Here is a 21,707-nt window from a genome sequence, read left to right as displayed (position 1 = left end):
ACAGCACCTCCAAGTGTTTATAGAGCATAAAAAGGATGAGGCCGGAAAAGTGGGCAGGACCAGACCACAGAAAGGCTCTGTATGCTATGTTAAGGCACTTCAACTGTCCTGAGGACAGTGACTGAAAGATTTGAAGCACGAGAAAAATGAAGCTGACTTGGTTTTTATAAAGACCACTCTGGAGGCTACATAGAGGATGGATTGAAGGAGACAAAACCTGAGGCAGAGATTTAGTTTTTTTATTACAATACAAACACAAACCTTTAAAAGAAAAAAATAATTGTCTTTTCTTTGTGGGGTGTTTCATGGCTCTTACCCCATCTCCCCCATCAATTATATCACAGATTGCAATAAACAGGCTGAGAGACACCACACCTGGAAAGTGTCTAAACCTCTGATGACCTTCCCATCCCCCAACCCCACCCCAGGCTCTCCCACAGCATTTTTAAAAACCTCTTTTGTGGCACTTTAACAATGTGCCACTTAAACATTCTCCCCTGCATTTGCTTTGACTGTACATACCTCCCCAGTCTGAAAACTAACTGCACCACTAGATTCTTTTTATAATTCCACATACTTAGCACAATGTCTCTGTAAAAAATATTGTCTAAAGTAACTCTTAGATCTAAGTTTATAATCCTAAGCTCTCTCCTGAGTGCCAGACATTTCCAATTGCCCAGTAAATGTCTCCACCTGGATGTTCCGTAAGAATCTCAAATTTAACCTAATCCAAATGGATCTCGTTACATCTCCCACCCACTGCCAAGCTACCCATGCTTCCATTTCATGTTTAGGTATTTATCCCAACACCGAGTCATCTCTGACTGTTCACTCTTCCTTACCTGCCATAAACACTCAGCTGCTAAATGCTGCATATGTATCTCTCTTCCATTTCTCTCTCCCTTTTCCAGTGCCCTTGTTCAAGCTCTGAAATGCTTCCCTGTCTCTCCCTATGACCCACCAAACCTACACAACAGCTGTCAGGATTACCTTACTAAAGCAGAGACGTGATCACTGTCGTTTTCCACCTTCAGGTAGCTGGAAACTTCACAAAGACAAGGATCATGCCCAGCTTTACCCACTGCTGTATCCCATAGCTCAAGGCTCCCAATATGTAACTGGCATTCAATGATTTACTTAATGAATGCTCCTTGTCAAAAGCCTTCAGTGAAGCTCTACTCTATACACAGAAAATTAAACTCAGGAACACATTTGAGTTCCAAGTCACCCTTCCAATCCTAGCTCTTACAACCTCCCCCAGGCTTTCCTAAGTCTGGTACTAAATATGCTTACTCCTTTAGTTCCTGTCGAATTCTCCATCTCTTGTTCTACCGATGCCGAATGGATTATTGTACTTGCCAAGTATAAAACTTGTTTCACTTTCCACTGTGTATGTCCTCCAGTTCCCCCACCAGATGGTGATGCCAGCAGAGCAGGGGCCGTGTCTGTGTTCCCAGGCCAGTGCCTGGCCCACCAGAGGCGCCCAGTAACTGTGATATGAACTGTGATATGAATTAGTGAGTCAACGAGTCCCTCGGAGCCATCCTCCTCTCCGCCAAGGAAACGGGAAACCGCGGGGAGGTGCACGTGGGATGGAGCGGAATATAGTGACAGGCCTTTCGTTTGCTTTTTAGTAGTTTTGCTTCCTTTTTTTAATTGAACACAACACATATGTTGTAAAGAGCATAAATCGTAACTGCGCAGCTCGTGAATTTTCACAAAGAATCACACCCGTGAAGTCAGCACCCATACTGAGATCCAGAACATTACCAACACCCAGAGACCTCCCCGCACCCTCCTCCACGGAGTGCACTTTCAACCCTCAAAAAGCCGAAGAGCTCACGTTCTGGGCCCTGTGGCCGCGGTGCGCGAGTCCCGGGAACCGAAAGAAAGGCCCCAAACCCGGAGAAAGCCTTACCTACGAATTTGAAGCGACTCATGACTGCGTCCCCGACTCCTCGCTGACGGAAGCGGAAGCGGCAGTCAGTCGCCCCGCCCCTCCGGCAGCCCCGCCCCCTCGCCGCCGACGTCCGGTTTCCCGGGAGCCCTTGCGGCCGCTGAAGGTGAACCGGCAGACATGGCGTTCTCGGCGCCGGCTGCCTACCTGACCCACCAGCAGAAGGTGCTGCGGCTTTATAAGCGGGCGTTGCGCCACCTGGAGTCGTGGTGCATCCACAGGTGGGCGAGGGGGACCCAGGGCGCGGGGAGGTGACCTCGGGGGCCGCCACAGAGGCTGAGAGGCTCTGGGGACCGAGCGGCTCAAGGACTTCTGGGACGGGGTGGGAAGGCGGCCCTTTGCCCCGCGGAGCCCTCCCCTAGACCCGGGTTCGAATGCAGGTTTCGTCGCCCATATATGGGACACTTTGAAGACTTGTTTATCTGGCCCGGGCCTCAGTTTTCTAATCAGGAAAACGGACGCGGGACCCAGCGCAGAGGGTTGCATGACGATTAAGAGAAAGGAGGTGCCAAAAATGGAAATGGTCATGCCTCCAGCGCTCACTAAATAATAGCTTCCTTCGTGACCTTCTCGTTCCTGGTACTGGCAGTAATAATAAATGCGTTATTTAGTCCTCACAACTCTGGGTGTTAGGGGTTATTTAGCCTTATTTTATAGATGAGAAAATAAGAGGCTAAAATAAGAGGCAAGAGACTGACTTGCTCAAGGCCCAGCAGCTGGTAAGTGGCCGAGCCAGGATTAAAACTCAGGTGTCTTAACTCCAACACATCATCATCACCCCTCCCATCAGCTTTCCTCTTTTTAGCTTCATTCAGTCCTTTTCATTAGCTTCACATCCCACATAATTCTTTACCTCCCACATAATTCTCTTCTTCTTTCCTCCCTCTGTCCATCTGGGACTAGTCTTAGAACACAGTCTTAAAACATATAGGTTTTCGTGATCTAGATGGAATGCATGGTGACAATGGGGTGCAATGGGGTGACAACCCAAGATGTATGAATGCCACGCCTCCGTGCCCTTAGGAGAATCCTAAAACCTAGTCCCAGGAGAAGGGCTTCTGAGAAAAACCTCTAAACAATGGGAAACTGAGTATGTCTGGAAGAGTTGCGGAGAGGATCCTGGAAGCCTAGATTGTATAGTTGGGATTATTGTAAAGTCATCGACCTACTTTTCTTTGCTAGGCAGGAAGATGGCCAGGTTCAAGGCTGTAGGGTTAGTTACTTCCCTAATTTTTTTATTCATCTGACAATTTGCAATTCAGGATCTATGGTGGCCGACAAAAGTTAATAAGGCTTCTTTCTCAGCTGTAGCAATTTATGGATGAATGAGGAAGATGGACATATAAACAAACAGATAACAGAGAATTATCTTTCATAAAGATGAAGGAAGTCAAGCCATCAGGAATTCAGGTAGTGCTGAACTACATCTGAGAATATTAATATTATCTTGGAGGAAAGGATAAAAGTAGTTACTATGATAACACTGACTCATCATTTCTTTAAATCTCACTAACATCTTTTCTCAGTACTTGCCTGATTTTTTTCCTTCCATTTGCCCTCATAGCGCTATTTGTTCTGCATGGGTCCATCCTAGGCCCTTGGTCATTGCTGTGTATACTTTGGGCAGCCTCATCTAATGCTGGGACTTGAGTTACCACCTATGCTCACTTGTCTGTAGAGCTGTATTTCCAGCTGTTTGCTAGATTACCTACAGTTCTCTAAAACTGAACGTATTTTTCTTTTCACTACCTCATTTTGATTCTCTTCCCAAATTCCCTGCCTCAGCTAATGGCATTACTAGTAATACAGTCACTCAGCTTTAAGTCTTAGCATTATTTTCAAGTACTCCCTACTTGCCCCTCTGCCAGCGACATACGTACTTGTATGCCATTGGACACTGATTTTTGTAAATTCTCTCCCCAGTGTAATAATATTCGTAGCTTACGTTGGGCACTAAGGATGTACTAAGCACTGTCTGAAGTGTGCTGATATGTTGTAGCTTTCCAATCTTTAGGACAACCTTAAGATACAGGTACTGTTATTAACTCTTTTATGGAGGAGGAACCCATGGCCTAAAGACTTTAAATAATTTACCCTAGGTTACATAGCTAGGAACTGCAGAGCTGAAACAGTCTTAAGCTATCTGACTCCATAGCCTACTCTTGTAACTTTGTAGTCTAAATATTTTTCTCTTGTCACCATCCATCACTGTTGCCTGCTTCAAGCCCTTGTCATCTGTGGCCTGGATTATCAAAGCCCCATTACTACTGAGCCATGAAAAAGAATGAAATAATGCCATTTGCAGCAACATGGATGGACCTAGAGATTATATATTAAGTGAAGTAAGTCAAACGGAAAGATAAATATCACTTATATGTGGAATCTGAAATAAGGTACAAATGAACTTAATTACAAAACAGAAACAGACTCACAGACAAAGAAAAATTTATGGTTACCAAAGGGGAAATTGGGGGGAGGGATAAATTAGGAGTTTGGGATTAGCAGATACAGACTACTGTATATAAACTAAACAACAGGGTTCTACTGTATAGCACAGGGAACTATATTTAATATCTTGTGATAAACTATAATGGAAAAGAATATGGAAAAGTATATATATGTATGTATAACAGAGTCACTTTGCTGTACACCAGAAACTAACACAACATTGTAAATCAACTACAATAAAAAAAAATAATAATGAAAAATAAAAAAAAATTTTAAAGCCCCGTAAATGATCTCTGCCCATGGTTTCTTCTAGAACCTGACCGAAACTTGCCTAAGGTCAGGCAGCTAGTGTCAGAGTCAGAATTCAAACCCAGGTCTGTCTGATTTGAGCACCACTCTTTGCACCATGTATCAGTAATACGTGCCTTCTACATCTTTGTGTCTCCAGAATTTAGCACAGTGCCTAGCACAAGGTAGGAGGAAATGCAGTAAGTTGTCATTGAATGAATGTTGAATGATCCTACAGAGGCGATAGAGGAGACAGGGGAAAGGGGTTAGGTTGTATTTATCAGTAATACAGTAGCTTGTTGCTGGTGTTTGGGGGCTGCCAGGGAAGCCATCGTAATGATGAGGCTGCTCCACTGACAGGGTCCAGGGAGGGGCTGGGAAGTCACGCTATTCACCTGAAAGGTGTTAGTGGAAGTACCGCCTCTTGTCAGACAGTAATACTGCCTGATTGAGTAGATAACATTTCTAATCTCCAAAATCATTTTGGTTTAAGGGACAAATACCGGTACTTTGCTTGTTTGATGAGAGCTCGGTTTGATGAACATAAGAATGAAAAGGACATGGTGAAGGCCACCCAGCTGCTGAGGGAGGCAGAGGAAGAGTTCTGGCACTGTCAGCATCCTCAGCCATACATCTTCCCTGAGTCTCCTGGGGGTACCTCCTACGAGAGATACGAGTGTTACAAGGTAGGTGAGGACCACAGGTGTCTCAAATCCCGAACCTCAGCCTTGGAAACCACTTGCCCTTTTAAGGGCAGCTAGGACATTTCTTTCCTGACAGTTACACTTTTTTTTTTTTCCAGTGTCAGTTTTCTCTCTCCCAGATGCCATCACGACTTTTCTTTCCAAATTCAGTGCCAAGGTCTTGTAGTTAACTTTCCGGCAAAGCAAAGTGCTAAAGGAATTGGTAAATAACTCATTTTTGGACCTTAAAGTTAACCAATTTCAATTGGTGCTTAGTATTCTAAGTGATATTTTCAAATAACATACAGCCACGTTGGATCTTTAGAGAACTCAGGTAGGGGAGGAATGATGCCAGTTCTCTTTGGACTGACCTTGCTGTTTTTCATCCCTAGGCTGTTTCACTCTAAGGCATTCTCCTTTGTCTCGGTCCTCTGCTGTTTATTGCTTAGCGTCAGAAACAGTCTGGTACTTCGAATGGTTATAAAAATGCACCTTGATTTTTGTCTTCTGTCCCTTGAGCAGGCCCTACCCGTGACATGTAAATGTATCCTGTGGAATGACGCCGTGATTTCCTCTCCTGACAGGTTCCCGAGTGGTGCTTAGATGACTGGCATCCTTCCGAGAAGGCAATGTATCCTGATTACTTTGCCAAGAGAGAGCAGTGGAAGAAACTGCGGAGAGAAAGCTGGGAGCGAGAGGTGAGTGTTGCCTGTTTTACCATGTAGTTTGGCCCACATGGTCAACACCTGGAAGGAGCTGAAGTTTGGTTCCCCATGTGCAGAGGTCCAGATTCCAGCTCCGACAGTTACTCTGGCTCCTTGCCTCTGATATACTTTCTCTTTCAAGTGTGTTAAATGTAACGTTTACAGCCATCTTAGAAATAGGTTAAAATGTGTTCCCTGGTCTTTCGGCTTTTCTGTTCTCTGATTTTACTTCTTCCCTCCTTCCCCTCCATAGTCCTCTGCCTGACCTTGCTCTACCCTACAGTCCCTTAACCTTCTCCACCAGCACCTTGGGTATTTTTCCACTCATGATGTCTGATTTATATTTTTAAAAAGTCAGTCAATCTTGCTGTAGTGTGAAAAATATGTTGGAGAGGGCAAGTGGAGAATTGGAGAGACCAGTTTGGGGTTACTGCAGTAGAGTAGTCCAAAGATTATGGCAACTAGCACTAGGGTGGATGCAGTGGATATGGAAGGAAGTAGATTCAGGATATTGTCTGCAGGGATGTGAAGAGTGATTGGATGGGGGGTGGGGGCGGGGGGTAGCGAAGGACAGGGAAGAATCAAGAATGATTTCCAGGTTTTAAGCTTCAACATCTGGAGGTTGGTGGTGGTGTTTATTGAGATAGGGAAGAGGAGAAAAAACAGATGTCAAAGGGACAATCAAGTGTTCAGTTTTAAATGTTAAATTTACGAATGTTAAATTTGAGAATCCTGTGAGACATCAGGTGCAGGTGTCAGAGGGTGACTTTGGATGTACGAATCTGGAACTCAACTCAAAGGAGAGATTTGAGCTCAAAATAGAAATGCGGGAGTTATCAGTTGTTTTAAAAGCCATAGAATGAGGGCCTTCTCTGGGTGCCCTCTCCCCAGTAAAGGAAGTGGAGGGAAAGCCACAGAAATGTTTGAGATCCTTAGATCCAAGAGAAAGTGTTTCAGGAATGGCCGGGGGACTTCCCTGGTGGCCCAGTGGTTAAGACTCTGCACTTCCACTGCAGGGGACATGGGTTCGATCCCTGGTGGGGGAACTAAGATCCCACGTGCTGCGCCACACGGCCAAAAAAAAACAAAACAAAACAAGAATGGCTGGGGCCAAGTCATCTTTGATTTGATGGAATAGAGTGAGTACTGGAAATAACATCCAAAGGTTTTGGCTACAGGAAGGGCATTAGTGGCCTTGATTAGAGCCATTTCTGTCACACAAAGACTGATCAGAAGGTGAGGAAGAGTAAACAGGAGGGAGTGATGACTCTTAAGAAGATTTCCTGAGGAGAACGAAGAAATGGGGCAGTAACTGGAGGCCGAGGGATTACTTTCTTTTAAGATAAATGATGCGTATATGCTGATTAGATCTGGGGTGAGGGAGAAATTGGTAATGCTGAAGAGAGGTGGAATAGGTACAGAAGGAAAGTTTTTGAGAAGAGGGGTGGGATCCCAGGCATGTGTGGGGGCCTTTGGAAGGAGAAGGGATTCTTCCTCCATTCTAATTGGACAAAAGATGTGTATAAATACATTTGGGTTAGAAGTTTTGATGATGGGGAAATGACAGACTTCGATGTGATGGCTTCTCTTTTTTAAGTGAAGTCAGGAAAAGCCAGGAAGTGGGCAGAGCATGTTTGGAGAATGTGGAAAAGGTGTGATAATTGTGGGCAGAGGATGCGCTTGCTGGAGAATAATAGTAAGATTGCCACGTGGTGGTGAAGGCCCATGTGAAGTTGGGAATAATTAACATGTTGTGACACCAGTTTGTTCCAGTATTTTTTTTTCTCTTTAGCAATACTAAGCTGTATGGTTGCAGGTTTGAAGGTAGACGGTGTGGTTGTCCACGGTCAAGAGTGACGAGGAACTTATTCAAGAGGGAGTGATTGTCGTGATGGAATCTAGCTGGATAAAAGAGGGAAGTAGACAGGGAGGCTGATGCAGAAAGCAGGGCAAGTTGGGTGTGAGTACCTGTGAACTGGCAGCATCTGTGAGTTTCAAGAATTATTTTCAAGGCGGCATTTAAGCAAATGAGCTGGAAGGGGACACTGGTTGGATAGTGGGTTACTTAAATTCATGCTTTTGTGACCAAGGAGGGCAGTGTTTTCTAAGAAGTATGTCAGCATTTGGGAACTCGAGGCATATTTATTCATGGAGAGCAGCAGATTCATCCTGCAGTTGAACTCTGTGATAACCACTTCTCCCCAAAACATTCTTCCTTTACCAATTCCATCTCTTTGACATTATTAAACAGCACGTGTGCTTGAGGCTCAGATTAGCCACAATCCAGAGCTGGTTTTTCTGGAAGAAGCTTCAAAAAATCATGGATCTGGAAAGTGGGTGTCTTAGGTCTCCTCCTCTATTAGGACAGTGATGGTCTCGGAGATCGCTGGAAAAGGGGTAGCTGGGCAGTGGGGGCAGAACTGAGCGCACTTGTACCTGTGATTTCATGTTATTTCTTGTCCTCATTGCTATTTGGGGGGCTTTTAAATTAACATCCCTAATGTATTCAAATTGAAGTTTCTTAATAGTGCTTTTGGAGACCTCTTAGCTGAGACACAAAAATAAACATTTTGGGGGGGAAAGAGGTGGGGGGGACCATAACAAGGGGGAATTGGAATGGTAATTGTCAGGGTTTTGCTTAATGAGTGGGGTGGGGTAGGAGGGTTTGTTCTCAGCATTGCTGTTTTAAGAATGGGAAAACATGTAAGGAGAACAGCTTTTGTGTCCGAGTTAAAAGGTGGGCATAAAGATAATGCAGGTATAGAGTCCCTCCCATCAAGCCTCTTAGATAGCCTCATCCACCACAGGGCAGAGAGCAGAAGCAAGAAGAACTACAGTCCTGCAGCCTGTGGAACAAAAACCACATTTATGGAAAGATAGACAAGATGAAAAGGCAGAGGGCTCTGTACCAGATGAAGGAACAAGATAAAACCCCAGAAAAACAACTAAATGAAGTGGAGATAGGCAACCTTCCAGAAAAAGAATTCAGAATAATGATAAGATGATCCAGGACCTCGGAAAAACAATGGAGGCAAAGATCGAGAAGATGCAAGAAATGTTTAACAAAGACCTAGAAGAATTAAAGAACAAACAAACAGAGATGAACAATACAATAATTGAAATGAAAACTACACTAGAAGGAATCAATAGCAGAATAACTGAGGCCAAAGAATGGATAAGTGACCTGGAAGACAGAATGGTGGGATTCACTGCTGCAGAACAGAATAAAGAAAAAAGAATGAAAAGAAATGAAGACAGCCTAAGAGACCTCTGGGACAACGTTAAATGCAGCGACATTTGCATTATAGGGGTCCCGGAAGGAGAAGAGAGAGAGAAAGGACCAGAGAAAATATTTGAAGAGATTATAGTCGAAAACTTCCCTAACATGGAAAAGAAAATAGCCACCCAAGTCCAGGAAGCACAGAGAGTCCCATACAGGATAAACCCAAGGAGAAACATGCCAAGACACATAGTAATCAAACTGGCAAAAATTAAAGACAAAGAAAAATTATTGAAAGCAGCAAGGGAAAAATGACAAATAACATACAAGGGAACTCCCATAAGGTTAACAGCTGATTTCTCAGCAGAAACTCTACAAGCCAGAAGGGCGTGGCATGATATACTTAAAGTGATGAAAGGGAAGAACCTACAACCAAGATTACTCTACCCGGCAAGGATCTCATTCAGATTCGAAGGAGAAGTCAGAAGCTTTACAGACAAGCAAAAGCTAGGAGAATTCAGCACCACCAAACCAGCTCTACAACAAATGCTAAAGGAACTTCTCTAAGTGGGAAACACAAGAGAAGAAAAGGATCTACAAAAACAAACCCCAAACAATTAAGAAAATGGTCATAGGAACGTACATATTGATAATTACCTTAAACGTGAATGGATTAAATGCTCCAACCAAAAGACACAGGCTTGCTGAATGGATACAAAAACAAGACCCATGTATATGCTGTCTACAAGAGACCCACTTCAGACCTAGGGACACATACAGACTGAAAGTGAGGGGATGGAAAAAGATATTCCATGCAAATGGAAATCAAAAGAAAGCTTGAGTAGCTATACTCATATCAGATAAAATAGAGTTTAAAATAAAGAATGTTACAAGAGACAAGGAAGGACACTACATAGAAAAAAAAAAAAAAGAATGCAGGTATATACAAACAACACTTTTCAGTAGTGAGGATCAGGGTGTGTCATGTGACACAGTAGAAACAATGCCAACACTTCCCTGTAGCAGAGAGATTGGACAGTCAGTTCCACTCCTTTTCTAATTGTTCCTTCCTTACCCCCGCTTCTAGGTTAAGCAGCTGCAGGAGGAAACCCCGCTTGGTGGTGCCAGAACTGAAGCTTTGCCCCCAGCCCGAAAGGAAGGTGATTTGCCCCCACTGTGGTGGCATGTTGTGACCAGGCCCCGGGAGCGGCCCATGTAGAGAAAGAGAGGAAGATGCCTCACCAGTCACGCTTGCAAGTGAAATAAGTTACAGGACATACACTTGCCCTAATAAAATAACTCCATATGGTACGACTGACGTGTTCTTCTGAGGAGTAACATGATGCCAGGTGACTGGGCCACTGTCGTTTTCTTAGCAGTTGAGCATATAAAGAAAAGTACCTGAAACGTAGTCAGATGTATTCTGTTCTTCCCCATTAAGTCATATTGATAACACATGCTATCGAGGGAAAACTGCAGCAGAACCAGATACAAGATTTACTCTGAAGATTTAGTTGAACAAACTTGAGTTGAAGGCTTAAACTAGCTATAGTGACTGGAGGGCATAAGAAGCCAAGAAGAGGCATGCCAATACTGAGGACATAAGATACCTTTTCTGTTTTCTAGATTCCACTAGTGGAATTTTAGCTCTGATTGAGTAAAGGACTACGCTAAGAAGCACGCATTCAGCAAATAAGCGTGGAGTTTATGGGGTTCTCAGGAGTGGAGTTTGATGGCATCCAATGTGGATGACACTTTTGTGACACTTATTTTGGAGGCAGTTTTCCAGCTTTGCTCCCTCTACCGTAGCTTGGATTGTCTGCAGACACAAAGGTAAGGGTAGCAGAACTCTAAATGTTTGAGGTTTCTTTTTTTAAGGGTAAAGCCATTTTTAAAGCTCAACCAAGCCCAACTAGTTTTAGTTCTTGGTAACTCACTGTTCAGGCAACTAGTGTTCTTAAAGTGCACAAAAATGATGTTGTCAGTTTTCTAACTAAGCTCAATCTGAGTCTCAGTCCATTTTTCTAACACTTCACTAAGACCTCCACCTGAATTTTAATAAGACTTGAAATGCAGGGCTTTTTTTTTCTAGTGGTTCTTTATTTATAATGTAGGCTGAAGCAACTGATACAAGGTAAAAGGGAGACACGTTACACAATTGTTATTTATACAAGTTTAGAACAAAAAACTGCACAGGGAGAGGTCAACTCTCAGTACAAACTAGCAACTAAACCACAATAATTTACCTTTAGAAACGATTTCTTTATTTTTAGCTGTGACACTGCTTTTACAATATGCAAAAACACAAACAGAACTACCCAAGGCGTTTTGTCACATTCTTTCTACATTGAATTTGGCAACATTTTATATTAAATTTATTCAGATTATACTAACGTTTAAAAACTAAACAAGTGAAAAGCTGTACCAAGGTACAGTTACATCCATTTATTTCAAAGGTTTAAAATACCACTTTTATCTATCGTAATTACCTTGCAGTGATTTCTGCTTTTGCAAAAACCATCTCAAGCATCATATGCACAATGCATCAGCTACTTTTAGTCATCAAGATTGGTGGGCTAAACCACAGGCACTACTGTTGCTTATATTCTGTAAATGGAGCTTGTTTTTCAAAGAAAAAAAGCTTAAACAGTTTCTAATAATCATGCCTTTGCTTGAAAGCCATAACATAAAATGTTTTTGAGCAATCACAGCAGTGTTAAATGTTAATATAGAGAACACTGACTATACAAGTACGTTTCTTTCACATCCAATGCAGTTATGTATTAAAGCAGAAGATTATGTAATTGAAGATTGGCGCCAACAGAGATCTGCAGGGTCTGTGGGACCCACCAGGCTCCTATTCCTTGAGAGGTTCTGTCCTAAACGAGCACTTTCAACTGACCCGAAGGGACTGGCTTTCTTTTTTAAACAAAGACCATTGCATTCCCCAAACGTGATCCCTTTAAATCTGCAAATCTCTGCTGGCTTTAGGGGATGGGCATTATAACAAATTTAACTTTCACTTAGAAAAGAAAAGACAGAAATCCATTCCAAAAAACATTACCTAGAATACAAAGAAAAAGGGACAGTATGGTGGTCAGATTCCCAGTGACGAGAAATAAATCCTCCTCTCTTTGATGTTTAGTATGAAGCCAGTTAACTGCCATTATTTAAAAGAAGATAAGAAAAACAAGCCCCCAGACTGGTAAACACATTGGCAAGTTGCTAGACTCCAAGCTGGTTACCCTTGTTAAATCCGCTCCAGTTTTTCCAAAATATTTGGGCTTTTCAACGCACCCAGCCTGCTAGGCACGGTTAAGTAAAAGGCATTTGCTGTATCTAAGAATTCCCTGCTATCAATCATTTTTAAATGTTTTCACATTTTTAAAACTGCCTTACCCTTCTGGATGTGTTTGGATTCAGTGAAAGTGGGTATAACTAACAGGTAACTGAAGTGGGGGGCTCTATGTCTACCTGGTGGCGGCAGCATGCACGGGACTGGAGGTGGGTGCTGTGTGCAGTCAGGAGCAACGGTGGGAGAAAGGAAGTCCTTAAACACCCTACAGAAACAAACACTGCAATCCAGTGTGGCTTATTCGGATGCATTTACCATGAAGCTACTAGAAATTCAACCTACGAGGCTACTCTTAAATGTAACAGGATCGGCTGTGTTGACAGTGTGCCCCTCCCGCGACCCTCCCCCCCCCTCCCCCCCCCCCCCCCCCCCCCGGTCCCAACACAGCCTACCATTTCCAGAGTTCCCTCACTCCTAATATTGCGCATCAACTGACTCCCGCTTTTCTCATCCCGAGTGTAGTATACTTGAATAAGGATTTTTACCCCTTACCCATTTTGTTTGTACATTACAATAACTTGAATTTGTGTCTAAGCCAGACTACTACAATGCATCTACAAAAGCTTGCAGGAAAGAAAAGAAAAGAAAAAAAAAAAAGCTAAGTATAGTTATCCTTTTTTCTGAAATTACTACTTCGTGGTTCCCCTGCCCGACCTCCCCCCCTTATTATGCATTTAAAATTTTACAAAGACTTGTAAAAAATGGAATTTGGCACCTTCAGAAAAATCAAAAGGGAAACTTAAGATTAAAATGTGCAGAAAGAAAAAATATTTACAAATTAAAAGATCAAGGTTATGTCAGTTACATATGTTGCTTTTAATTCTTATCTAAAGGTGTCGAGTACTTTCAAAAGAGCTGTGTTCTGAGTTGCCTACAAAATCTTTTGTTTGATTACAGATTGGAATGGATCAAGACAAACTAGGTCTTATTAATTAGACAGTTCGTTCCCCACTGGCAGCATTTCTTGTGAGCCTAAGAGAGCCTAAGTGAAGCGCGGGGCTGAGCGGTCGTTTGTCGTGGTCTTCTTCAGTTTCACGCCCCTGCGGATGGCGTTCAGCATGTCTTCTCCTTGCGGGGCATCCCTTGGGCTCAGGTCTGCAGGGTCACTCTCTGGAATCTGGCCTGGGGAGGCACTGGCACTTGGGGGATCCCGTTCCTGGTCTTCGGCCTCGCTTTCTGGAATTGCTTGTCTGTGCTCCTCGGGGATGCTCGGCTTCGGGCCTGGAAGAGGAGGGTTGACGGAGGCTTGGCCGCTCCACATTGAGGAGGGCATGCTGGTGCCACCCTGGGGGCCCTCACCCACGGACGGCGACTCGGGGCTGTGCTCACCCCGCTCCTCGGGCCCATCTGGAGGGGCTGGCAACACCCCAGGGAGGTCTGGGACGGTGGGGGTCTTGACAGGGATCACGGGCGTTTTGATGGGGATGGGACCAGCTCCTATGGTCCCCCGGCGGACAGAAGGCTTGGTGGAAGGGGTCCGTCGGATGGTTGCAACCCCTGGGGTGACCATAGCAGGTCCGAGGGTGGTGGGGAGGCCAGCAGTTGAGGCTGGGCGCTTCGCTTGGAACATCCGTCGGTAGGACTGGCTGATGTCACTGTTTCTCGGAATGGTGGAGGATTTGTCAAACTCCTGCTGATCTGCCTCCTGGTCACCGCTTACAGAGAAATAATCGTAATCTGAAACTGATCACAGGATCTGATTAGAAATCGCCGAGGCAGTGGCTGTGCTTTTTGATTCTTTTGTGTTGGGAGGACAAAGGGCCCCCGAGGCCATACTTCACCCGCAATCTCACCCCAAGCCTCCCGGGGTTTCCGGGCCAGCCTTAGCAGGCCTCACCATCTAAGAACTCCCTGACAGGGACCGTCGTTTCGTTCACCAAGGGAACGCTGAGCACCAAGCGCAGCGCTGGACACAGCAGCCCCGCACTCAGATACCGCTGAGCGGTGACGAGTGCAAAACCGCCAGGCCGCAGCGAGGCTACCTCTGAGCGCCTCTGGGAGGAGTAAAGGGGGAGGAAAGAGCAAATAACCTCTACAGGCCCTCCAGCCCGGAATTTGACGCGAGAGACAAACCCCACACGGACCATCACAGACCTCACTACCTCCCTCATGACCAACTCGTTAGGCGAGGGCTAGAAAAGCAGTGGAGCTACTGGTAACGAGTCTCCGAAAACAAGGCACCATCAGTGAGGGGTGCTCACTTTCTCTCCAAAAACGGGGTCACGTGGGAGGGGGAAGCATACAGACGGAGCATCGTAGAGCTCGTTTCTGAAGAGCAGCGCTCTGACCTTCGGGTAAGTCCTGTGTGGTGGGGCGGGGCTGTGTGCTGTATGAGGGGTGGTCAGCAGCGTCCCTGGCCGGCTACCAGATGCCAGCAGCACCCCCTCCAGTAGTGACCACTAAAAATGTCTCCAGCCATTGCCAAATGTCCCCTGGGCAGCGAAGTGGCCCTCCACTGAGACCCATTGTCCTAGAGACTTGGACTGAAGGACTGCCGATAGGCTTGGTCAGCTCTCTCAGATCTCTCCGAGCGGCTAGCCTGCCATCTTGCTGGCTTGTGTGTGTGTGTGCTGGGGAAGGCGGTGAGGGAGGCAAGTTCATAGAGAATTTGGCTGGAGTTTGGGCTTCAGACTCTGACAGACCTTTGACGCAAACTCCAGCTCTGCTGCTTATTGTGTGAACTTGGGCCTCAGTCTCCATGTATGTAAAATGGGGATAAATAGACTTATGACATAAACGATTGTGAAGAATAAATGGGAAAATAAAGAAAGTGCTTGGTACGAAGTGCCAAACACAAATGATGTCGTTATCATTAACAGCATCTGTCTGCCTTCAAATTGGGACATCCCTGTACCCTGATGGTGAAAAACAAACCAAGCTGTGAAATCTGGCCACTTTCCTGCATGGCAGCGACCCGACAACTACAGACGAGCCCTCCAGAGCATTCCAAGATGCTCTACTGTGGCTGGACGGACTCCCGCACGTCTGCCTCCGCCCAGCGGGGAGGGCCCCCTTCCTCACCTGGCACTGCTCAGGAAGCCCGGCTGGAAAGCTCAGGCTCCTACCTTGGGAGGGGATGGTGTCCTCGGAACAGCAGGGAGTGGTGGTCTGGGTGCTGTAGCCGCTGGAGCACTGAAGCGAGTCCCGGCTGCTCCTCTGGGTATCAAGCTGGAGGCCCCGAGACAGGGCCAGGGCCAGTTCCTCACAAGCCTCCATCTCCTCTCCAGGCTGCAGGTGGGAGGAGAGAGACGGATGAGCCACCGGGGCCGTGAGTCCCCTGTCTGATACCCCCAGAGCCTTTCTGCACTCCTCGTCCAGTGGGGGCCTCAACAGGACTCCTATTCTGCTCCCGTGACCGCCACTGTCTGTGGGCCCAGGGGGCTGCCAATTTGCTTGGACCCTACCCAGGCTCTAGAAAGTTCTAGAGTCTAATTCCCATATAAGGCCTTCCCTGGGGGCCTTCTAAATGCTGTAGCAGGGAGTAGGGGGAAGGGGCTCGGATCCCTCCAGTTGCTGGCCAGCACGTGGCCCCCGCCAGGTCCCGAGGGGCCCAGCCAGCTGTAGAGAACAAGAGCGTCACCCTGGTGGCGGCCGATACGGTCATGCTCCGCGGCCTCTGAGCCTCCTCAGCGGCGGTGGGCGCGCCTCCCACTGCGACGGGGCCTCCACCGCTGGGGTCTGGCTCTCGCTTGTCTTTGCGGCGCTGAAGGGTGTTCACCAGTGGCTGATCGTAAGGTCCTGGCTTGGCCCAGTCCTAAGTGGAACAAGTGTGGTCAGGCGCCAGGGCCTCTGCCTCCACCGGGAGGCCACAGAAGCCTCCAGACAGCTGCCCGCCCACAGAAGGTAGCTGGTCCCCTCGGGGGAAGCTCAGGCTGGGACAGGCCAGCAGCCCCTCCTCTGCCCTCACCCGGCACTAGAGGAAGGGAGCAGAAAATCCTCTGGGGGTCCCCTGGGTACGTCCCCTTTCCTCACATCCGCCCAAAGACTGAAAACCCGCAACAACAGGGCAGGTAGCCTGAGGGAGACTCTTAGTTACAGCCATCAAACAACCGACCAACTGCCTATGGTGTCTGAAGGCACCGGCCAGTGAAGAGCACATCCCCAGGGACCAGGCCCTCCCCTCCCATGTCTGGGGGCCCCCTGCGGGGCCTAGCAGCTCAAAGGACCTCACTCGCCTAGAGTGGCCACCAGGGGGCGCTAAAGGGACTTCAGCCACTCTCCCTGAGGCTGGACCTCACTTCCGGGAACCCGCCCCAAAGGGCGCTTCAGGATGTGCTCTCTGAGGTCCTCACAGAGGAAGGGAAGGCCCCTGGGCCAGAAGAAAGATTCTGAGGGGTCCGCACCACTTGTGAGGGAGGAAGTCAAGGCCTGCTCGCAATGGCGGGCCGCCTAGGGGCCTACTATTCAAATTAGGGACCTCCTCTCCAAATAAAGGTAGAATATCCTCCTGGCATCAATCGGACTTGCTAGGAAATAATATAAAAACTTCTCGTTTTTATATTAAAGCAAACATGTTTTACTATAAACAATTAAGACTAAAAATAAAGTCTGCAGGTACTTTTAAGAAAAAACATAAGAAGCCACACCACATTTTGGGGCATGGTTCTGTTACCATGGCCCCGTAAGGGTTCAAGGGAACAGTCTGGGCAACATGGCCGAGGAGGACAGCCCCTCCCTGGTAACAGTGACACCCTCAGGAAACCCCCAGGAGGGCAGAACTTGGACTTACAACTTGGGACCGACATCCCTGCAATGCCGCATCTGGGTCTACTGGGGTCTAATGGGGCTTAACTGGTGTCTCCTAAAGGGAGCTCCTCCAATCTCAGCTCCATGTGGACATTCCTATCTCAGCGCCGCCTGCTGGTTCCCGGTTCTCCCCGGTGGGGATTTACTTAGGGAGGAGGTGTTATGGGGAAGAAGGCAGAGTGTGAGAGGAAAGGGGTGGGGGGGGGGGGGAATCGTGGGGCAGCAGAGGGGTGAGCACAGAGGCAATGAGGGACGGGGGAGAGGGCAAGAGGAGAGCGGAGAGACACAAACCTTCCAGCTAGGGATCTGAGATGACGGGAACATGCCGGGCCCAATGGTGTAATAATGAGCGTAGTCTGGAAGGTGGGCAGAGGTGACCCGAGGGAGCAGGCGGGAGGCGGGCAGGCAATGAGGGAAAAGGCTCGCCCCTACGGGCCCCACATGGGACTCACTTGATAAACTATAGTGAGAAAACCCGTTAGACAACTGGAAACAAACAAAAAAAGGGAGGAAAAAAGGAAAAAAAAAATTAATATAACAGGATGAGTGTGGAGATACAAGATGGCATTGACATTCAAGGGACAGGGGAGATCTGAATATTTGCAAATAAAACAAACATCGGGGCTCTGCCACTCATGGATGGTCCAGGATGCGAGAGAAAAGCGCTACGGTGCAAACAATGCCCGCGTATTTGACACCAAGTAAGTATTCAGTTGGGGAAATATTTTATCTACATTTTAGAATAGTTTGGAAATGATCAGTGTCCCTAATGTGTGGTGCTCTCAATGGTTTTCGCTTATTTCACTAATAATTTCATAGTGATGGTGATTCGCTCATCTCATTGTGCAAATTTTTAAATTCAAAACTGTCAACTGAAAGCTGTTCATTCCAGGTTTCCAAAATCATCACGGTTCAGGAGCAGATTCCAAATCAGGGTGAAGGGTGGGGTGATTGCAACTAAAAGGCAGGAAAGCACACAGCCTCTGACGCAGTGAAGTGTCACATCCAAGGGCACGGTGAAGAGGAGGCCATGGTGGGTGGGGTGCAGGGGAGGGGAAGGGGGAAGATGGATGACCATCCACGTCCTGGGAAGAAGCCTTCACACCTCCGAGTTCCCCATACCCCTTCCTCTCCCTCCGGACGACCGCGAAGTCATTGCTCAGGGCCAGGCACCCATTCTGGAAAAAGCCCTCAGTCCTGTCCCTCCCTCTGTCCCCAAGAGGGGCCACTCTTGGTGGAGATTTTGAGTTTCCAGGTTCCTGCGGCTGTGCGGGGAGCAGCTGGCAGGGGATGGGGGAGAGGCTGGGACCCCAGCCGGTCACCTTCTCCGTGGACGCCCAGGCGCCCATGGTGGAGCCTGAGCTGACCGAGGTGGGCGAGCTGCACTCGCTCACTGACTGGCAGGTTTCCGAGGCTTCAGAGGAGGCCGAGCTGGACGAGTTCTGCAGCAGGGGAGGGACCACACGAGGGGACCACACGCCACCAAAAAAGAACGGTCATAAAAAATAAAAAGATGGGGGGGGCAGGAGGGGAGAAGGGCACGCACAGAGAGACAGACAAATATACAGAAGAGGGAAGGATGAGAGAAGCAGAGGGTTAGGGTTATTTTTTCCCCCAAAGCTGCACCCACACAGAGGCTTCCAAGCCCTGGAGAGAGAGGAAGCATGAGACCCAGCGAGCCCCAGACCTGCCGGACTGCAAGGCCCCCAGAGCCCCGCCATCTGTGTGTGCGCCTGGCACAGGGGAGTGTGGTCAAGGTGCTGGACTCCCTGTGTTCTCTAGTGCCATAGGCCCAGGGCCCAAGGGATGCCATGACTTTTACATCTCTCAGGTGTCCAGGCGTTATTGCAAGAGGACTGACCCCCAACTTGGGTTTTTTGCTCCATGTCTGCCTAGAACGGCTCTAATTCCTGGACTCTCTCCCTTCGTCCCATGCAACCTCTGGATGTGGGTGGCTTCCAGCTATGAAGCTGCATCTTCACAAGACATGATTTTAGGTCTCTCTGCCTGGGGAGTGATTTTGAGGTTTGAGGCAGTGACGTCCAGTGGTTAGGGCAATGTTTCCAGTGGCCGTCGTAGGGAGAGATGAAGCATCCTGGCGAGATCTGGGACATCACAGAAAGGAAGTCTGGCTTGCGAAAACATCTCTTCAGCCTGATTTTATTAAACCTCCAGTCCCTGCCAGTCTCCTGGTGTGGGCCAGGGAACCTGCTTCCAGCTCCTAACCTTCGGCAGAGGCAGAGACTGCCTGTTAGTTCACCACTACCTCGCGATGTTCTGGTCCTGTCCTGGCATGTGGCAGGTGTTTAAAAGTGCTGAATGGATGAGTGACAATGACCATCTCTTCCATGTAACTGGGTCCCCCAGGATAGTGCTTCGGGCCCACCCAGGTATCTGCTTTTTCTTCACTGTTAACTGCAGTCTCATCCCATTTGTATAAGGAAGTCTGCGCCTTCTCTACTATTCCCCTGGAAGTGTCCCTGTATTCACTGGCAAGGAGGCCAGATCCGTGTTTCTGTCCACCCCTTTCACCCGCCAAAGAAAGGTTCCTACAAAAGGACAGATCTTTAGCCTCCCATCCTGCAAGAGCAAGGAACTGAAAAGGCATTCCACAATGCATGCAGCTCCGAGGAGCCCAAGCAAGGCCAGGCCCCATGGTGGAGGTTCTGGCCACTTCCCCAGCTCGGTGTCTGGTTAACCGTCCAGGATCTGAAGTCTGAAGGTTTAGATTGAAGTCTTTTTTTTCTGCCACTTCCCAGTCAAGGAACCATGGGCTTAATCTCTCCAAACCTCAATTTTCCTTCATCTTTAGAATAGGGATCAATAATATCTATCAGATGAAGATTATATGAGATCTTGTGTTTGTGCATCTATGTATATAGTGCTTAATCAACTATAAATAAAAATCAGTTATCACTGTAATTTACCAGGACTATTTATTTTGGTTCCTGTAACTCAAATATGTTCAATTTGAAAAAAGAACCAGTAAATCACCCCAGGACTGCAGGTTCATATTTCTTTTGACTTCTACTCATTTTTTTCCTGAAGAACTCCTTGCCTTGATGGAGTGAACGGTTCTAGGCAGGAGCCTAGCTGCACACGTGGTCCCTCACTCCTAGGCACACATGGCACAATTTGAAAAGAGCAGAGTGGAGGAAAACGGGAGAATTCTGAACACATCCTGCCACGCGGCATTCATTTACAGCCGTGTACCTGAGGGATCTCCCCCTTGCGGATGTTTGCTCCCTTCCTCCCACCCAAATTAAGGTAACACTACTTCCTCCAGGAGATTGTACCCTCTGGCCTGTGTGATGTGTACAATTTCCTTAAATTTCCCCTCTGCCTTAAAGGCAGCTGTAATGCCTTTTTAAAAAAATAGAATTCTCAATTAAATTTTGCAGTATCCCTGAGTTTATTAAAACTACCCTGGAGTTGCTAGTCAAGCATATCTTGGGTACCGGCTTTCAGATTTCAGTAAATCCCAACAAGCTACCTTCTGCTTCCCTCGACGTTACTGGAGACAGAAAGCCCACTTCATTCAGCCTGATCCACACACGCACAGCAAGGCTGGAGCACACAGCTTCTTTTTTTTAGAAAGGAGTGTCAGTGCGCAACACTTTGTTAATGTGTCAGTTGTTAAAAACACACACAGGATGACGCTGCACATTAGAAAAGCCTTTGAGAAATTGCAAATCCCTGCTTCCCCTCTGACCACTCTCACTCTCTGCTTGCAAGACGCGCAGGTGCGGTTGAGCACCACACATAGTGGGGACGGACAGGGGGCGGGTGTTGACCCCTCAAAGACTGAGCCAAGGCACCCCAAGCGCATCAGGACTTGAAGCTGCAGCTCCTGGCTCCGAGCGTTTCCATCTGAAATTGAGTGTCGACCCCAGGAAGACAGAGCCAGGCCACAGTCCCCGGGGACGGCTGTAAGATGCCAAAAGGAGCACCGGGCTGAGCAGCTCTGGGTTCACCAACGTCAGACGTGCCAGGCGAGTGACCTAGGCTCCCAGAACACCTCAGGTGCTGCTTCTACGTAGAGTGCTCCCCAGAACACTCTGCCAGGGGCACCTTATGGCCAGGGCGGTACAGAAAGTGTGCTGGACCAGTTGCCAGGAACCCTGGTTCCAGATCCCCAACCTGCAGGTCACATAACTGTGCAACTCGGGCAGATTGCTTTACATCTCTGAGCCTCCGTTTCCACAACAAAACAGGGACAACAACACTCTGCGTGGTTGTTGGCAGGACTACACAGTTAACACAGGCAGAAGCTCCTCGGACGGTGCCTGGCACACAGGAGATATTC

General features: G+C 47.4%; 3 protein-coding genes across 15 annotated transcripts in view; 1 reads left to right on the top strand and 2 right to left on the bottom strand.

Annotated features, from left to right (window-relative positions):
* Positions 1-1,976, bottom strand: part of TATDN1 (TatD DNase domain containing 1) — a 38,690-nt gene extending 36,714 nt beyond the window's left edge. For both annotated transcript variants that reach the window (XM_059902436.1, XM_059902439.1), the window contains exon 1: positions 1,919-1,976. In XM_059902436.1, the coding sequence (XP_059758419.1) occupies positions 1,919-1,940 (22 nt within the window). In that variant the 5' untranslated portion in view covers positions 1,941-1,976. The remainder of the gene's footprint in view (positions 1-1,918) is intronic.
* A 60-nt stretch (positions 1,977-2,036) lies between these two features.
* NDUFB9 (NADH:ubiquinone oxidoreductase subunit B9) lies at positions 2,037-10,611 on the top strand. Its single transcript, XM_059902153.1, has 4 exons — positions 2,037-2,178; positions 5,187-5,379; positions 5,961-6,074; positions 10,388-10,611. The coding sequence occupies exons 1-4, from the start codon at positions 2,078-2,080 to the stop codon at positions 10,517-10,519; spliced, it is 540 nt and encodes a 179-aa protein (XP_059758136.1). The 5' UTR covers positions 2,037-2,077; the 3' UTR covers positions 10,520-10,611.
* A 2,418-nt stretch (positions 10,612-13,029) lies between these two features.
* The window catches only part of MTSS1 (MTSS I-BAR domain containing 1), a 164,257-nt gene continuing 155,579 nt past the window's right edge, over positions 13,030-21,707 (bottom strand). For 4 of the 12 annotated variants that reach the window (XM_059902146.1, XM_059902147.1, XM_059902148.1 and 1 more), the window contains 4 exons: positions 18,724-18,843; positions 16,236-16,409; positions 15,721-15,883; positions 13,030-14,338 (listed from right to left, as the gene is read on the bottom strand). In XM_059902146.1, the coding sequence (XP_059758129.1) occupies positions 13,638-14,338; positions 15,721-15,883; positions 16,236-16,409; positions 18,724-18,843 (1,158 nt within the window). In that variant the 3' untranslated portion in view covers positions 13,030-13,637. Of the gene's footprint in view, positions 14,339-15,720; positions 15,884-16,235; positions 16,410-17,692; positions 17,888-18,723; positions 18,844-21,707 lie in introns of all 12 variants that reach the window. The other 8 variants (XM_059902142.1, XM_059902145.1, XM_059902144.1 and 5 more) reach the window with 4 other exon arrangements.

Source organism: Balaenoptera ricei, chromosome 17, assembly GCF_028023285.1.
Source record: "Balaenoptera ricei isolate mBalRic1 chromosome 17, mBalRic1.hap2, whole genome shotgun sequence".
NCBI lineage: Eukaryota > Metazoa > Chordata > Mammalia > Artiodactyla > Balaenopteridae > Balaenoptera > Balaenoptera ricei.
Note: the sequence above shows the minus strand (reverse complement) of the source record. Positions and strands in the feature narration are given on the sequence as shown.